The following is a 17,396-nucleotide window of genomic DNA, read 5'->3' on the forward strand; positions in this document are numbered from 1 at the left end:
GAAAATTTTACGATGAAATTTGTTCTACAGAATAGTTCAAATCAACTGGTATGTTTTAAAAAAAAAAAAATTATGACCAATATTATAGTTTTTTTGTTGTTGTTATTTGTACTTTTTTTAAAGATTTATTTCTGTTTATTTTTTATTTTAGAAAAGGATTAATAAAAAATAATAGTGTAAAAAGTGGTAATTCACCCAAAAATGGAAATTCTGTCATTAATTATTCTCACTCATGCCCTTCCAAACCCGTAAGATCTTTGTTCATCTTTGGAACACAAATTAAGATATTTTTGATGAAATCCAAGAGCTTTCTGACCTTCCCATAAGACAGCAATGCAAATGACATGTTCAAGGCCCAAACGGTAGTAAAGAGTGGCTTAACCATAATTTTATGAAGTTTCATTAATCCTTTTTGTGCACAAAGAAAAGAAAAATAACCTCTTTATTTAACAATTTCTTCTCTTCCATATGAGTCTTTCAAAGTGCATTCATGTGTGGCTCTGAGGGTCAGAAAACTCAGATTTCATAAAAAAAAATCTTTGTTTGAAAATTTGTTTTCTGAAGATGAATGAAAGTCTTTCACCTCTTTTTCTTACCTTCACACCAGATGCGACTTGTGCAAACATTTTGCTTCATTTGCGCGTGAAATGCACTTCACAACATGCGTGAATTCGTGTCATGGGAGGGGCTTCTGCCAGTTGAGTTCACACAGCATTGTAATTTCAACCACCATTTATTCTGATTATTATTATTTTTTAAATATTATTGTTATCGTGTAATAATTTAATTTTAAAAGTATGTCAGGTGAGAATGTAGTTGTTTTAAACTCAAATATGTGGTTTATTTATAAAGACAGCGCCTATTTAAAAATGTGTTTCGCCGATTTCGGAGACGATCAGCTCTACGCAATCAGTGGCAGCTCAGTGCTCATGTTACCGATGAGAGCAGGCTCGGCTCAGCTAGTCCTTCTGACATTTGCCGCTGGCTCTGATGTCTCCTTTGTGGTTAAACATAAAATATAATCCCTCCACTGTTGTTTTGGATTTTGCCGCTTGTTACGTCGTAATAATGTAACTATTAGAGCAAGCTCCTGATTGGTTAACACAGCAAATTTTTTTTGCCAAAGATCAGATTTTTCAACTCGCGCAACTCAAGCGTTACACTCGTCAAAACACCCGAAATTTGCGCCGCAGGATGTCTATTCATGTCTTTTCATTGACGTAACATGTAAATCACTCATGCTTACCGCTTCATTCACGTCTGATGTAAACGCAAAATTACTGGTTTGGAACAACATGAGGAAGAATAATTATTCTAACATTTTTGGGTGAACTAACCCTTTAAGTTATTTGTGAACTGTTTTTACTGGCACAGTTTTGTAATGGCATTGTTATGTCCATTTATCCGGAAACATTATTATTATTATTAATATTATGAAATAATGAATATGAAATTATATTTTTTTTTATGTAGATTTAACATCTTTACTACCACTTGTAGTTAAGTTAATTCATGAGTGCTAAATAAAAATATTTTCTTTAAAATAAAAATCTTACTGATCCCAAACTTCTGACCAGTTTGATCAATGTAGTCTGATTCATGAACAAATGACTCTTAGGAGTCATTTCTTTAAATGATTTGTGTCTCAAACTAATGTTTTAAATCAGTCTGAGGAATCCTTCACTGAGTGAATGCACCGGTTTATCCACAATAGACATCTACACAGTCTATATATATATATATATATATATATATATATATATATATATATATATATATATTATTCATCAAATTCAATTCCGGCAGCAACATGATAACTAAGATAAAATGTCATTTGTTTTGCCGTGGTGATTCAGCAGTGCAGGAAGGACGGGTATGATGTATGGCTCTTTAAGAGTGCTGCTTGTTCTGATGGTTTTGTGTTTGGTTTGGGGTGAATTATAGAGTATAGTTAGGGTGGTTTTCCATGACCGAAGGCTTCAGTACATGGAGCACCAGCAGCTGGAGGGCTGGAAATGGAATCGACCTGGCGACCGCCTCCTTGACATCGGTGAGAGTTTATGTGTTTACTTGAGTTTGTTGCCATCAGTTTTCTCAATCTTTTTGATTCACCAGGTATATAGTATCAAAGCAGCATGAAGCCACGTCATGTCCTTTACAGTGCGTCATGTGTTTGTTACAGATATCCCCATGTCAGTTGGCATCACTGAGCCCTGCACACACCCGTCACAGCTAAACGCTGCAGATTTCCTCTGGGATCTCTCCAAGCGAGCGTCTGTGTTTGTGCAGGTAAACCCAAACTTAAGATTAAACCATTAACATGCAGCAATGTTGTTATAGTTTAAAGGTTACAGAAATATACCACAGAGTTTCAGTTTGAAATGACATTTCCAAATAGCTCTTGGAGCAGCCTAATGTATGATGTACAATGTTGCAACAAGTGTAATTAAACCTTACTGGCATAATGCATAATAATATTTTGCATATACCTGTTGATCATTAATAAGAAAATTAACAGTTGGGAACGACACTATTTTACAACCAATTTTACACATTTTAGGACTTTTTTAATGTAAGCACACTTGATTTGTAAATGGGTTGGATAAAATATTCTTTTTTATTCAAATATCAGAATTGCATTAGATTTTGCACTGTAATTGCAGTAGACCTGTTGCTGTTTTAATATATTGTTAAAATTAACTTGTGTGTTTATATCAGCAATTATTTCTGTCTGTTTACTTAAATATTTATATATATATATATATATATATATATATATATATATATATATATATATATATACACATATATATATACACACGATTACTTTAATAAGAAATACCTTAACATTATAATTCATTTTTTATTTTAATGTAATTTAATATTTAACATTTTAAAATAAGTGCGTGCTCAGTGTTCTGTGTATATTACATTAACTTACATTTATATAGCATTCGATTATTAAAATATTACCATTATAATACTGTATTTAGAGTTGTTTGCTCTTAAATGCTTCTCTGTGGTACTTTCTTCTACTAGTTGCCCCTCTATAACATTACTAATTATGTTTCTGCGAAAATTTAGCACACAAATGTGCATTTAAATTCACACTTTCTCACACTCAAATGAGCTATGTAGATGTTGTGCCAATAGCGTCAGACATGTTTGAGATGATCTTAAAGTCCCAGACATGTTGGAGAGAGTCTGATGAGGGCTGCTAGCTCTTTGACATTATCTCTTGACCTTAGAGTCAGGTTTCCAACATCTGAATTTCATTCATCATCTGGCACATCCTGTTCTGTGCAATGGATGCCATGGATCTTCTCCAGAGTGCTTCAGGAACCGATCATGTGTTCCACATTAATTATCTTTCCTTCCTTCCCTTATTGAAGGTTCATTGCATCAGTACAGAGTTCACCCCGCGGAAACACGGAGGAGAGAAAGGAGTTCCGTTCCGGATCCAGATTGACACTTTTAAACAAAATGAAAGTGGAGAGTACACAGAGCACCTGCACTCTGCCAGCTGCCAGATCAAGGTCTTTAAGGTGATGCCACACGCATTCAAACATCTATTAAATGCAAGGAAATATCTGTGATGTTTAGTTGAAGATTGCAGATCAGAATCCATTTCACCCTTGTGTTTCCTATATTGAATGCTTAATGGGTATGTTTTGAAGCATTAATATTAATGTGACATTGAAGCCTTTAGTATGTATTAAACTGTAACTCATACTATCCTATTAACAGCCAAAGGGAGCAGACAGAAAACAAAAAACAGACCGAGAGAAGATGGAGAAAAAGACTGTGCAGGAGAAAGAAAAATATCAACCCTCTTATGACACCACTATTTTGTCAGAAGTAAGAATATTTAAGTTTTTTTTTTTTGTTTTGTTTTGACAAGTATTAATACTGACACTGCTGGTCGACCGGTATATCGGCCGATGTTTGGCATCAGAGTTTCCGCTAGAAAAAAATGGTGCCGGTCAAAGTGACCGGCATAGGTTTCCTTTTCCGGACATTTTGATGATATGCCGGTCAAGTATCGCCTCTTAATTAGTCAAGGTGAGGAAAACTGGAGGCAGGCTATGTAACGTAAAAAATGACATAATCAGGCCGCCGAATGCAACATGTTTATTAGCCTAACTTTCAAATAGACGGAAAAAAAACATTTTCTACTATGGTTCATTTCTTCATTCGGATCTATTTGCGATCCATTCCATTCTAAACAAACAAAGCATATGTTTCGTCCTTGTTTCATTATAGATTAAGATAATAATTCATAAATGCACGCATAATTATCAGTGAACTTGATAAAAGTTGCAGATATGTTTTACATGCATGCACAAACAAATGCCTTTCAACTTATTTGTGCAAAATTCAGAATGAAATGAATGTGCAGCAATTTGTACAAATAGAGATTCTAGGTCTACTATACATGTTGTAGCCATTAAATAAGCTTATTTAGTTTAATATTTGTTAAAATATTATAATGTTATTTTTTAATTTGTTGATTATGAAAAGTGAACCGCACGAGTAAGATAAGATGCGCAATATCGAGAGACATGGAGCGGGTCAGACATGATTTTGACCACTTAATTAAGTTTTGTTTAGTAGAAATACTTTATTGAAGTGAATTTCGTTTTGTATAAATTGTATATTAATTTTAATAATTTTTTTTATCAACCAATTGCCTGGATTTAATACATAAGAAGCAAATATAGCAGACGACAGGCCTAATCATGCAGGCGCCCTCGCGGCCACTTTCATTGCTAGTGAACTGGAGTGCATCTCATCCTAATTTAACGTAACTCAGCGTAGGCCTCACAGACATGAAATATATCTTAAGAAAGCTTGAAATGTCTTTTTAACAAATTAAAACGATTTTTTTTTTTTTACCTATGCTAATTACACATTAAATTCAGGTAGGCTACCGAGTCGCTGTCCTGCAGTGCCCAGAAAAGCGCTGAAACGGAGATGAAAGGGGAACCCGTTTTTATTTATTTATTTATTTATTTGTCTTATTTTAATTGGCCCATCCAGTTTTCTGGAGGCCCACCTACAATCAAAATCCTGGCGCCGCTAGTGCTTCGCAGTGGTCTGATATCAAGAAATAACAGACCGTATTCCACATTGGAATTCAACCAAGCCATGTAATAATGTTTAATAACTTTCAAACGAGCCTGTTTCTTCATAACATAGCCAAAGTTCGGTGTATTTTTGCTTTATACATTTTAGGCTTATTCTCAAATTCAGATTGTGTTGGGGGGCGGGATTATTAGGCAATTTTATTCGGACAATTTGACCGGAGAGATTTAATTTTGTCAGACATTTCATTTTTTTTTCCGGTCAATGTCCGGCAATTACCGGACAATGGAAACCCTGGTTTGGCATTTTTTTAAATATAGCATCGTCCGATAAGTTTTTCTGCTTGGCAGATGTGTTCGAGGCTTTTATTTTGACGGCGCTGAGAGTGGCAGCGTCTGAGCACACAGTGCAGGGTAAAAAATATATAGACTATCTGCCCCCCCTGCTTTCCAGGATATCGGAATTGGCGGTTAAAAAAAACTATATCGGTTGACCACTAACTGACATCTATTGACATGAATAGAGCACTACATAGAAAATAAAAAATAAACTACTACTAGTTACTTATTGTAAAAATAGCTTCTTCGTTAATGTATATGTCACCCTTGATTAATTTAGGCTGATAATTTCATTATTCTAATTTAGCTTTTATTTTGATATTTCAATTTTCATTTTGGTTTGTTTTTACTTCTGTTTTCTAAATATTTCTGTTCATCTTTGGATTAGTTTTAGTATTTCCACTTATTATATTTCATTTAGTTGCCAAGGCAACATTTCATATTTTCAAGTCTTTATTTTATGATTTTTTTTTTATCTAATATATGTAGTTTAATTAATTTTAACTATTTCAATGAACCATGTTGATGAACAACATTCCTTTAATTTTATCACCTATAACTAGTAAAATCATGGTTAATGGTTATAACTAATTAGCTGTTGAATGTTTTACATAAACTTCCTGTTTCAGTTGGAAGAATATCAACACAGGTCAGAAAACTAACCGCATTCAAATTAACGTGTCTGTTTTTTCACTGTGTGCAGACTCGATTGGAGCCTGTGATTGAGGAGGCTGTGGAACATGAGCTAAAGAAATCCAGCAAGCGGACACTTCCTGCAGACTGTGGCGATTCCATCGCCAAAAGCAAAAGAGGAAGTGTAAGTGGCAACTTGCCTCTTTTGCGTTAACGGCTCACTCATTCTAAACTCCAAAACATGGTTCATATTTGTTTGTAGATCAGTGTCCTTCATCAGTGTGTGACGGTCATACATTAGTCTGACATCAGAATTCAGTTTTGTTTAGGATCACTTTGGACTTTTACTCACATATCTCTCTCTTTCTCTCTTTGTAGTGCTCTCCATGGCCAGATAATGCATACGTCAACCCCAACACAGCAGCTACACCGACCTTCACCTCCAGCACACACACCTACAGCAGTAGCAGCACAGTACCAGACAGGTGACACACTCATGTTTCTTATACATTGTGCCATGAACCACAGATACGCTTTACCTAATGCTTGTACTTTTGTTCTTAGTGAGTCGTCTTCACCTAACCATCAAGGGGATCTTGGTAGCCTCATGTCTATGGAGGTTTGTACATTTTGTATCTCAAATCTTTACTAAATTGCCTTAAAAAGATGCACATTTGTTTTTCTGTTGCATCTGAAAAAAATCAATCTCATTTTGCAGTCTCTGAGTCCCACAGCATCTATACAAGACACACAAAAGTGGCTGCTTAAGAACAGATTTAACTCATACAGTCGTATCTTCACCCATTTCTCAGGTATTTACACAGTTTCTGTTGCAAAGATTAAACTACACTAGGGCTGGGTATCTGTATATGATAAATTGCAGTCTTCATTTCATTCAACCTGCTATCGATTCTTAGTTGTCCTCACAAGCTGTGTAAAATCAAACATACAGTGAAACAGTTGCCTAATGTAATTTAAAAGAATCTCTTTCAAACACAATTAAATAGGGCAATAAATTGAAATATGGAAATTGACTGAATCAGAATTTATTAGAATCTAGAGTTCTGAATCAGAATCCAATGGAAAAGGGAAATCTGTGTAATTATCCAGCCCTAACAGACATAGCATTAAACTATAACTAGTTATTAATAAGACCAGTTTAATACGATTGATTTTTTTCACCGTAGGTTCTGATCTACTGAAATTAACTCGTGAGGATTTAGTCCAAATTTGTGGTGCAGCTGATGGAATCAGACTCTATAATGCACTTAAGTCAAGGTATGATTTAAAAAAAAAAAAGTTTTCTTACCATTATAAGTGTGTAAACTAAAGAATTCTGTTCACATTGTGTGTGTTTGTCTCCTTGTACAGAGCAGTGCATCCCAGACTCACAGTTTACGTGTCCCTGGAGGCGTCTCAGAGTGAGAGCCCTCTCCTGGAGAAACGTGGCCACAGCAAAAACGGCAAACACGGCAGTCCAGCATCCATACCTGGTATATAAATATCAAAAGTGGATACTTGCACAGCCATTCCTAACATATCACAGTCATAACAAATAAATAACATCTACTGAGTCACAACAACATACATGCTGTTCAGCATTATTCAGCAGCACTGAAATGCTTGATCTATTGCATGAACCTTCATAACCTTTTCACCAAAGTAAAACAAATGGTGAATCAAAATGTTTTCACTTCCTTTTTTTGATACTCAATACCACATAATGTAAAAAGTGTAAGCTGCTTGACTTAATCAAAATGTAATGTAGTGCTCTCAGATTGCCAGGGTTGTTTTTTTGTTTTTTGTTTTTTATTCTTGACGACATTAACAACTGTTGCTGTTTTATTTTGCCAGTGTTAAATGCATTCACAATAATTAACATTTTTCAATCTAATAATTACTGAAACCCCCACAGTCATACACAAGGCTTATGTTACAATATTCAAACTAATACAAGATAAATTGTAGGGCAGACATGAGACAGATTAGCACAAATTAGCAATTCAGAAGTTGATAAATTCAGTATGTTTTAATTTTTTTATATTTAGAAATTAATTGCAAGAATGCATTAAATTGATCAAAAGGGACAGTAAAGCTTTTAATGTTGTCACTAGGGTTGTAACGATATACCAGTATGACGATATACCGCGATATAAACATGTACGATTATCATACCGTGTACATTTGCTTATCTACGATATTGAGAGAAAATAACAAACACAGAATCTCACCTGCGTCTAGGCAACAACATTCCACCTAAGGGGCAGTTCATATATCGCGCCTAAAACACGTGGAATACGTTAGACAAGCTGCTGTCTGATTCTGATTTCCCAAAGCCTTCTGGCACTAGCGCTCTTGAGGCGTCTGCCTTTGCTAAGCAACAATGATCCACTCTCTCCATGAAGAAGTGGAAATTTCAGCCATGGATAAATTAATTTGCAACACTACAAATTTCTTGCAGTAGCTCTGCTACTTGATTTATTTAAAAATGGCAATCCACATACAGCTATGATCAGCTTTTTCCTTCATCTTGGCTGAGCTTTCAGCGTTGTTACGGGAAAGGTGAGGAACATGATCTGCGGTGCGCTCGCGGCATTATGAAAAGTTGAGATGTTTTTAACTCGATGCGATGATCTGCGGTGCGCTCGCGGCATTATGAAAAGTTGAGATGTTTTTAACTCGATGCGGTGCAGAGGCGCCTGGAAAAAACGAGCACGTTTGCTACATTTGAAATAATGAACTTGAGCGCGCAAAGGACGCAATACGTGAACGGCCTTTTAACTGTTCTCTTGCTTCACCCACACATACAGCGGAGACAACATCAGAGACAGAGGCCGTTATCTCTTATCTCGATCCCACGTCAAAATATGAGTTAAAATTGGCACTAGTAGGCCTATGGGAATACTTTTTGTATAGAAAAGATGAATGGTTATTTGTCCTTGAAGGTAGACACAGTTTGCAAAAACTGGTCGGAAAGCTGCTGCAAAATGAGGAAACGCATTGAACATCTTTACCTATTCAGAAAATCATCATCCCGTGCAGATACAGCTATGTGCCATTTATAATTTAAGGTTAATGCATTATGATTTCTGTGATGCGGAGTGAAGCACAGAATCCTGTCATGACAATGAATTTACAGCTAGCTAATTATTATTTTATTTATTAATGATAAATATAAGTTATTAAACTAATAAATAATCAATGGTAAAAATTTCTTGTTTTTGATTAATGAAATTTGAATAAAAACATGCTTTCAAATAATTGTCGATAAGAGATTGATCGATTAAGGCTCATAAAGGTTAACTGATGTAATGTTGGGCTGTGTGCGGCTCATGCACAGAACACGTGCGAGCGGCTGTGAGTTACATTGACCGTATCATCATTCATTCACAGTGTACTAATTAAGCTTTTGATGTGATTTAAACGTTAAAAGTACATTATAATAGAAAGAACACAAAAGTCATTCAACATGAAAAGCAATAGAAATGTAGTCATTTCATCAGATAACTGCACTCTGCAGGGCTGTGTGACATAGGACAGATAGACTATTCATTCCTACAACTTGTTAATTCGTTTTTACTACTTATTAATTTGTGGCAATTGTCCATGTTTCGTTAATTTTGTTCCCTAAATAACCCATGATTTAACTGAAATAAGGGAACAAATTAATAAATCGAACAAATTATTAATTCATGAAATCTTTAATTTCCCTTCCCATGTTTACCACACACAGTAGCCTAATGCGATTAAAAGTGAAAGATAATTAAAATAAACCTGCGAAATTAGAAGATTTAAGAAAAGAAACCGGTAAACCAGAACAAATTAAGCCACATTAATGAAGGATATATCTCGAACGGCAGAGGCATGGTCATCTAACATTTTCCTAACCCTGTGTTTTTTTCTCTCTCTCTGTCTCAGCTGTTTCGATCGCGTCGGAGCCTGGAGAACACGTATATTCAGGCGATTCAAACTTACATCGCAGTCTGTTCATTATCAAAATAAAATACAGTCAACTAAACATTTAAAATGTTACACTGGTCAGACATCTGCTGTTCCAAGGATGTCTTTGCTCATATGAAGAGGATCATGTTTTCTGTGTATGTGCAAATGTGCAAGTAGTTTACATTATAAATAATAGTTTAACATTAAATATGGTAACATAAATGGCATAAATATTTATTAAATATGGAAACATTTGGATTTGTGCCGAATGAGACATGAGCAGTAGAATAATCTCCAAATAAGTCTAGTCAAAGCCGCGCTCGCTCGTCCTCGTCTACACGCACGCGCTGTCATGACCTAATGCACTGTATGCTTGATTTTTTAAAACAAATAGGTTAGGCCTACCGGAACGCAAAAATTCTAAATTTGACATTTTCTAGAACAGAATCCAGCAGGATCAAATTAATGTGAGCAACAGTGTTTTGCTGCAGCAGCGCCGATGGATGCGGTTCACTTAATACGCAGCGCAGTCACACGCACGCCACAGTTACATTGGGATCATTTTATTTTAAATGCCATAATGTCAGTTGAAAACATTGTAATTGTGTTTTAAAATACAACAACGAGCACCACAAAACCATTTAAAGAGGCACGTTCAGCGGTCTCTGTGCGGGATAGGAAAGTCAGCCAAGTAAATTGATCTCAAATGTATGGTGGTCTCTCTTCATTTTATAAAATAATTCTAATCACATCTATTCATTTTATAATCCTTGTACTAGCATTTTATTCAGACTAAAGCCCCCTTTAATTCAAGTGAGAAAGCGTTTTGTGTGTGTGTGTGTGTGGCTTTAGCACATTCTGTCATGCCAGTGACTGCTGCCTGCAATAGATCCATTTTGCAGCATTATGGTTAACGATTAATAGATAAATTGATTAAGTTAAACGACAATCGATTATGGAATTAATCAATATTTTGCATCCCTACTTTAAAACATCTGTTCAACACCCCCCCCCCCCCCCCCCAAAAAAAAAACAGTTTTGATTGTTTAATACCGTGAAACCGTATAATCGCGGTATTTTCTGAAACGATTATCATAACGTGAAAATCTCAAACCGTTATGACCCTAGTTGTCACAAAAATGTATTTTGTTCTTTTATGAAAAGAATTACTGACAAAGTCAGTTTACCTAAAAATATTGAGCAGCACAACTTTTTTAACATTGATATTAAGAAATGTTTCTTTGAATGATTTCTGATCATGTGACAATAACAAATGAAAATATGTATTATCATAATCTATGACAAATATACTATTATAAACTAGGTTAGTGGATAATTCAGCAGCAAAAGATACTCTAGAATCTAGAAAAATCACAGTTGAGCAATCATTATAAAATCTAGTGAAATATTTTATTTACAAATAAAAGTGATTAAGTCTAAAATCTGTTAAAATGTTACACATTGCTCTTTGTATTGTTGTAAAATACATTCATTAAAAACAAGTATATGCATTTATATAGAAATCTAAAAGGCATTTATTTTAAATGTATAGCATAGTAATAAAAGCCAGCAACATATGATGGATAGGATGGAAGAAGAAAGGCTATTAAAAATCTTTGTGCAGAAAAGTATTATAATACTAAACACACCCATATAGAGCGGCACAGAGTGTTTATGCTAGGGCTGAAACGATTCCTCGGGTAACTCGATTACAAATTCTGTAAATATTAAGCCAGAAACGTCTGTTTATATATGAATCCTGTATGTTCTTCGTGTCTCTGTTAATGAATGGAGCAGAAGCACGTCTTCCTTTGTCACACACACTGAAGCGCGCGTGATGCTCGCGGTGATTTCGGCGTCTGCTGCCCCACTAAATAAGGACGTGAACACATGAACAACATCTCCAGAACTGCACTGAGAGTCACTTCATGAGCATTTGACCATTTGATTTGAGTAAAACTAGCGTCACATCACATACACAGAACTGTAAAGGTACGTCAACCCGTCAAAATAAAAGTCCGGTTTAGTTTAAAGACAATTATTTGCCAGAGATGTATTACTATTGTTCAGCAGCCTACTACAAAAAAAAAATAAAAAATCAAACATTATTTTTTTTAAGGTTTAATAACACAACATTTTTTCCATGTTTTATTTTTAATAGTAAATCCCCTTTTGTTTACCAAAAAGTTAAGTTTGCTTAATTTTCAATAATTAAAAGGGAAATTAAATTAATGTTTTATTTGTTTAAAGTTTAATGTGCTTCTCAGACAATGCTTTATTTAAAACCCCAACTGAATGGGACTTAAATGCACTTAATTCATCGGTCAACTTTGTCATTGTTCACAGTACAAGTACAGACTGAGAAACAATGGGTACTAATTAAATGTTTATTTTTGATGTGTAATGCATTTAAAATGTAAAACTTTTTTTTTTTTCAAAAAAAGGAAACTTAGCTGTTCATTTTAAGAGACTCAGGAGTCTTATTTTCTCTTGCATAATTAACATTGCAATTTAATTGAGCAAAAACACATTTTATCCGATTACTCTATTAATTGATGGAATTTTTGGTAGAATACTCGATTACTAAAATATTCGATAGCTACAGCCCTAGTTTATGCACAACCTGTGTGCAGAATGACGAGCTTGAAACTTGCAAAATTCCATCATGTTTGTCTTTCATTAAATAGGTCGAACCCTTTCTGTTTGTATTCTTTTGGTTCTGAGGATGTAATATGTTTTTATTTAGGTCAGTCCTCTTGTGAAATCTACAATCATTGTTGGTCTTGTTTTATAATGTGTCTGTGTTTGTTTTAGTTTACCACGCTCTTTACCTTGAGGAGATGACCGCTTGCGAGCTAACTAGGAAAATCTCCAGTGTCTTGGCACTGCCGCTGTCCCACATCAACCAAGTCTACAAACAGGGGCCCACAGGGATACACATACTACTCAGCGACCAGGTAAACACAGACCTACATCACAGATTCATGCAGCCAGAAACAGTCTCTTCTCTTTCCCTGTTATCAGGTAGCGGTAATAAGTTGGCCAACTGTGGCTGCTCATTTGAATAATGTTTTGCATCATGCCACAGATAAAACACACTTTGTTGTAGACTTTTTCTTCTGCTGTTATCATATGGCATGAATAACTGGATCATGTAGGTGAAGGACATCATGTGACAGATTTTTCTAGTGAATGATAATGCCATGTAATAATGGAACAGAGTGCAAATTACACTCATCAAGGCTACATTTATTTGCATTTATATTACAAATTTAAAATAACACTTTTCTATTTTAAAATGTATTCCTATAATGACAAAACTGTATTTTCAGCAGCTATTACTCCAGTCTTCAGTGTCACATGATCCTTCAGAAAAAAATTAATATCTCTCTCTCTCTCTATTGACTATTGATTTCTGCTAGTCACTTTCTTATTTAAAAAAAAAATTGAGTTGCTCAACTACTCGTGGTTCATGCTACTGTAAATTAAAATACATGAAATGGTTATCAATAACTGCTTTTTAATTCATAGCCTAATGCAAAAATTACAAATGTAAATTGTAAACTTTATAATTATGACATGACATTTAAATTGTAACAACCAGTATTTCTATCTGTAACAATTCCAAAATAATTTGTATCTGCATTCGGATAGAACATCGTACAGTTACTTGATAAGACCGTTACGGCCGGCAGCCATGTCATCCTGTAGCCCAAGACCGGAGGTGTTAGTGGAAGAGGTGTTAGTGAGGCCAGCAGGGGGTGCTCACCCTGTGGTCTGTGTGGGTCCTAGCGCCCCATTGTAGTGATGGGGAAATTATACTGTCAACAAGCACCATCTTCCGAGTAGACATTAAACCGAGGTCCTGACCTCTGTGGTCATTAAAAATCCCACGATGTCTTTCGAAAAGATTAGAGGTGTGACCTCAGCATCCTCTAGCCATCATAGCCTCCTAACAATCCCCAAATCTGCTGATTGGCTTCATCACTCTGTCTCCTCTCCACCAGTAAGCTGTTGTGTGGTGGGCATTCTGGCACAATATGGCTGCCATCGCATCATCATGGTGGATGCTGCACACTGCTGGGGGATGAGGAGATATACCCCCTTTTATGTAGAAGCGCTTTGAGTTCTTAGAAAAGCGCTATATAACTGTAAGGAATTATTATTATTATTATTATTATTATTATTAATATTTTTTTTCATAGTTATCACTGAACAAGTATGCCGGGTTAAACTAAAATAATTATTAATTTCTAAAAATATATTTCAGTATGTGTATCAAATTTTCCTGTTGTGATTAATTCCTAATGCTTTTATCACGGTATTGAAATTTTAGTTAAAGTGGTCATAATACAGTTTAACAGGGTAAATAACTTTATAACAAAAATAACTGAACATTTAAATACAGTAAAGCAATACAGAAAAATATAAAAAGTAAAAAGTTTTACACAGATTAAAGTGCAAAAGAACTATAAAGACCCATAGGCATAACTTTACAATAAGACCTCAGTAGTTAACCATTAACATTCACAATGAGCAATTGCTGCATTTGCTAAAGAAGTTATTATTCTTTTTTCTTTTTTTATACAAGTCTTAGTTCATGTAAGCTCATTAAGCAACACAGCTGCAACTTGATTTTAACGTGTTATTAAATATTGGAATACCTAAATTTAATAAATGTTCAAAATAATTTTTCATTGGCAGTCTTTTAACTAATGAATTAACTATTGTTAACTAATGAAGCCCTAATGTAAAATGTGAATGAAAAATAAAGAAACACTTTCAAACAATATCTAAGGCATGTTTTTGTCAAGTTTGAAAATAAATAGCCCATTTAGTCTAAATATTAAGGTATTGATGAACACCATGGCAAATACACAATCTGAATGGCTATTTAAAATTATTTAAATATATGTTTTGGAAAGTAGCACAGCTGCTTTATTTATGGGGTTTCCAGGGTAATGGCTGCATTTTCTGCAGTTTAGCGCCATCTACTGTCAGAGAGTGAATGTGCTTTCATTCAGCGCATCTCTCACATGTTCCTCATGTGCTTCTCAAGCAGTGCTTGTTTACATCAGAGCTCACACACGTCTTTCAAGCAGCATACAGCAGTGTTGTGCATTTTTGACCAGTTGATAGGAAAATTATTCTTAAACACACACACATTCATACATACATACAGCTACTCTTATCATAAGAAAATACTGTAGCAACAAATGCTACAGACTGCACTTAACACTGATTTAAAATTTAGTCCTAATTATCATTTTTTGGACAAACTTGTGTTGTGCGAATAAGACCTAGTTACCTAGTTATGTAACCTAATAAATTAGATAATGCCTTTTTTTTTTGCTTACAGATGATTTATAACTTCCCAGATGAAAGCAGTTTCATTGTCAGCACAATACAAGGTAAACATTTTCAAATAACAGAGCATCTATGAAGGAAACGTTTCATTAAACCCCTCACTGCTTTTCTTGTTCTCCAACATTTCTGTGACTTATTCATCCTCAGATGACACCAGTGATGGATTTCACCTAGTCCTGAAGTAGAGCTGCTGCAAGCAACGTGAAGCAGAGTGTGATGACATCTCAAGGCTCCATACTGCCATTCTTGAGCATTGAACGTGTTCCCTCCATCCTCCTCTCTCTTCCTTTCCTCATCTCTCTCTCTCTCTCGTTCTTCACATGTCGCATCTCGAAGAAGAGAGAGATAGCTGGGGTTGGGCAGGGCCTCCTAACTGTTAGAATCTGACTTCAGTGTGTAAATTGTTTCATATTGAAAACACTTAAACTGATGCCAGTGTGTACGAGCGGTAGGCTTTTAAGTATGCGTGCGAGTGTGTTTTTAAAGGTTGAATCAGGAGGGATGGAGGTGGGCAGAAACCGCAAGGAAGTGGAGGAGAATTGTGACCACTTTTACTTCAGTATGGTGTTTGTGGAAGAATCTGAGTATCAGGTGCCGCAACACATCTGTGCTCAGACTCTGTCCTCACTTTGCTAATTATGAACGTACAGTACTTGAGTTTGTCCACCAGTTGTTAACCGTTTCGCTTCATGCCCCTTCGGATTGGGCTCCAGACGCCATCACAAACCCCTCGGTAGATAGTAATGACCTCTTTTTCCAATGTGGGGAAACGTGTCCTGACTTAGGCATGCGCAGGACGTCTTTATGTCTGTCTGGATGAAATAATTCCTTGAGTTTGAGTACGGTGCCCTGCAGCTAACGTGAGGTTGTGAGACTCAAGTTTCGGCTGTATCCTACTTTTGTAGATGACATTGTCAATGCTGATGTCGTTTTCCAATTCCTCTCTCTAGACCAATCGTTTCTGGTGCCATTGTTTCTGTTGACTAGATTCTGTTAGTTTCTTAGCATTTATTTTGTGCTTGGCGGGATGAATTAAGCGTCGCCTGGTTCCACATGTTTAGAATTAAAATGATGGTTTTTAGATTATTGTGATTGTTGTGCTTCATATTTTCTGTGCCCGGGAACTTCATACCTGCCCTTTATAGTAGCTCCTGGCACAGATTATAACACGATTATTGATAAATGTGCACAATCACAAGCAGCTATAAATTATATTTCCCATAATGCCTTTGCTTTCTATTATCTTAATTTTTTGACCTAGGACATGAGGTCGGCTGGTGCTTTTCTAAATGCACACGTGGTTTACTGTAAGCTGCTCCAATTAAACCTAGCCATCATGGCTACGGACAGCAAGCCTCTTTTTTTTGTTCCTTCTTAAATAAAGACTGACTCCATAGGTCTTCTATCTCAGTAGTCATGTATTGGGCAGCTGTGCTTTGGCATGTACTGTGCTTATTATTGCCACTTTATAGAGGAGCATGGCTGTAAGAATGTTGACTCCTTTTAATTCTCATAAAAAGAAAAAAAAAAGGAATGACCAAGTCTGCACTGAAACTGATACCACAATGTAATGGATACTTAGCTGTTGTTGGATGCTCACTTAGACGTTTGGTGTACACAGTGTTTCCAGGTTGAACAAATGATCCAAGTCTAAATCCATGAAGAGGTGTGTTGTTCTCTTCCTCTGATCAAATGCTGTGGATCACCGGACTGTCCTCTGTGTTTTCCGTGATGATAATCATGGTGCCCTCATGTCACTGTCTGTCTAAAGAAGCCTCTCTTCAATAGGGGATGCTGAGATGTACACAATTAATGCCTGTACCAGAAATAAAAATAATTTTCATATATTGTCTCTGAAGTACTTCTATTGCGAACTAAGAGGATAAATATTTTGATAGTTAAACTTTTTTTTTTAAGCTTGAAGGATGTCTGCAATTAAATTAGAAGACATTCATAACATAGGAACATCGATAACCAAATGAAAAAAATTTATATGAATGTGAATTATTAATGCACATCTAATTTTGTAAT

At 35.5% G+C, this 17,396-nt stretch overlaps 1 protein-coding gene across 2 annotated transcripts in view; it reads left to right on the forward strand.

Annotated features, from left to right (window-relative positions):
* Positions 1 to 17,210, forward strand: part of ubp1 (upstream binding protein 1) — a 28,101-nt gene extending 10,891 nt beyond the window's left edge. For both annotated transcript variants that reach the window (XM_052584418.1, XM_052584417.1), the window contains exons 4-16: positions 1,945 to 2,050; positions 2,183 to 2,289; positions 3,393 to 3,545; positions 3,748 to 3,858; positions 6,127 to 6,240; positions 6,435 to 6,541; positions 6,621 to 6,675; positions 6,775 to 6,868; positions 7,244 to 7,334; positions 7,428 to 7,549; positions 12,813 to 12,955; positions 15,358 to 15,409; positions 15,513 to 17,210. In XM_052584418.1, the coding sequence (XP_052440378.1) occupies positions 1,945 to 2,050; positions 2,183 to 2,289; positions 3,393 to 3,545; positions 3,748 to 3,858; positions 6,127 to 6,240; positions 6,435 to 6,541; positions 6,621 to 6,675; positions 6,775 to 6,868; positions 7,244 to 7,334; positions 7,428 to 7,549; positions 12,813 to 12,955; positions 15,358 to 15,409; positions 15,513 to 15,550 (1,293 nt within the window). In that variant the 3' untranslated portion in view covers positions 15,551 to 17,210. The remainder of the gene's footprint in view (positions 1 to 1,944; positions 2,051 to 2,182; positions 2,290 to 3,392; positions 3,546 to 3,747; positions 3,859 to 6,126; positions 6,241 to 6,434; positions 6,542 to 6,620; positions 6,676 to 6,774; positions 6,869 to 7,243; positions 7,335 to 7,427; positions 7,550 to 12,812; positions 12,956 to 15,357; positions 15,410 to 15,512) is intronic.
* Positions 17,211 to 17,396: the final 186 nt, after the last annotated feature.

The sequence above is a fragment of the Carassius gibelio genome, chromosome B19, assembly GCF_023724105.1.
Source record: "Carassius gibelio isolate Cgi1373 ecotype wild population from Czech Republic chromosome B19, carGib1.2-hapl.c, whole genome shotgun sequence".
Classification (NCBI taxonomy): Eukaryota; Metazoa; Chordata; class Actinopteri; order Cypriniformes; family Cyprinidae; genus Carassius; species Carassius gibelio.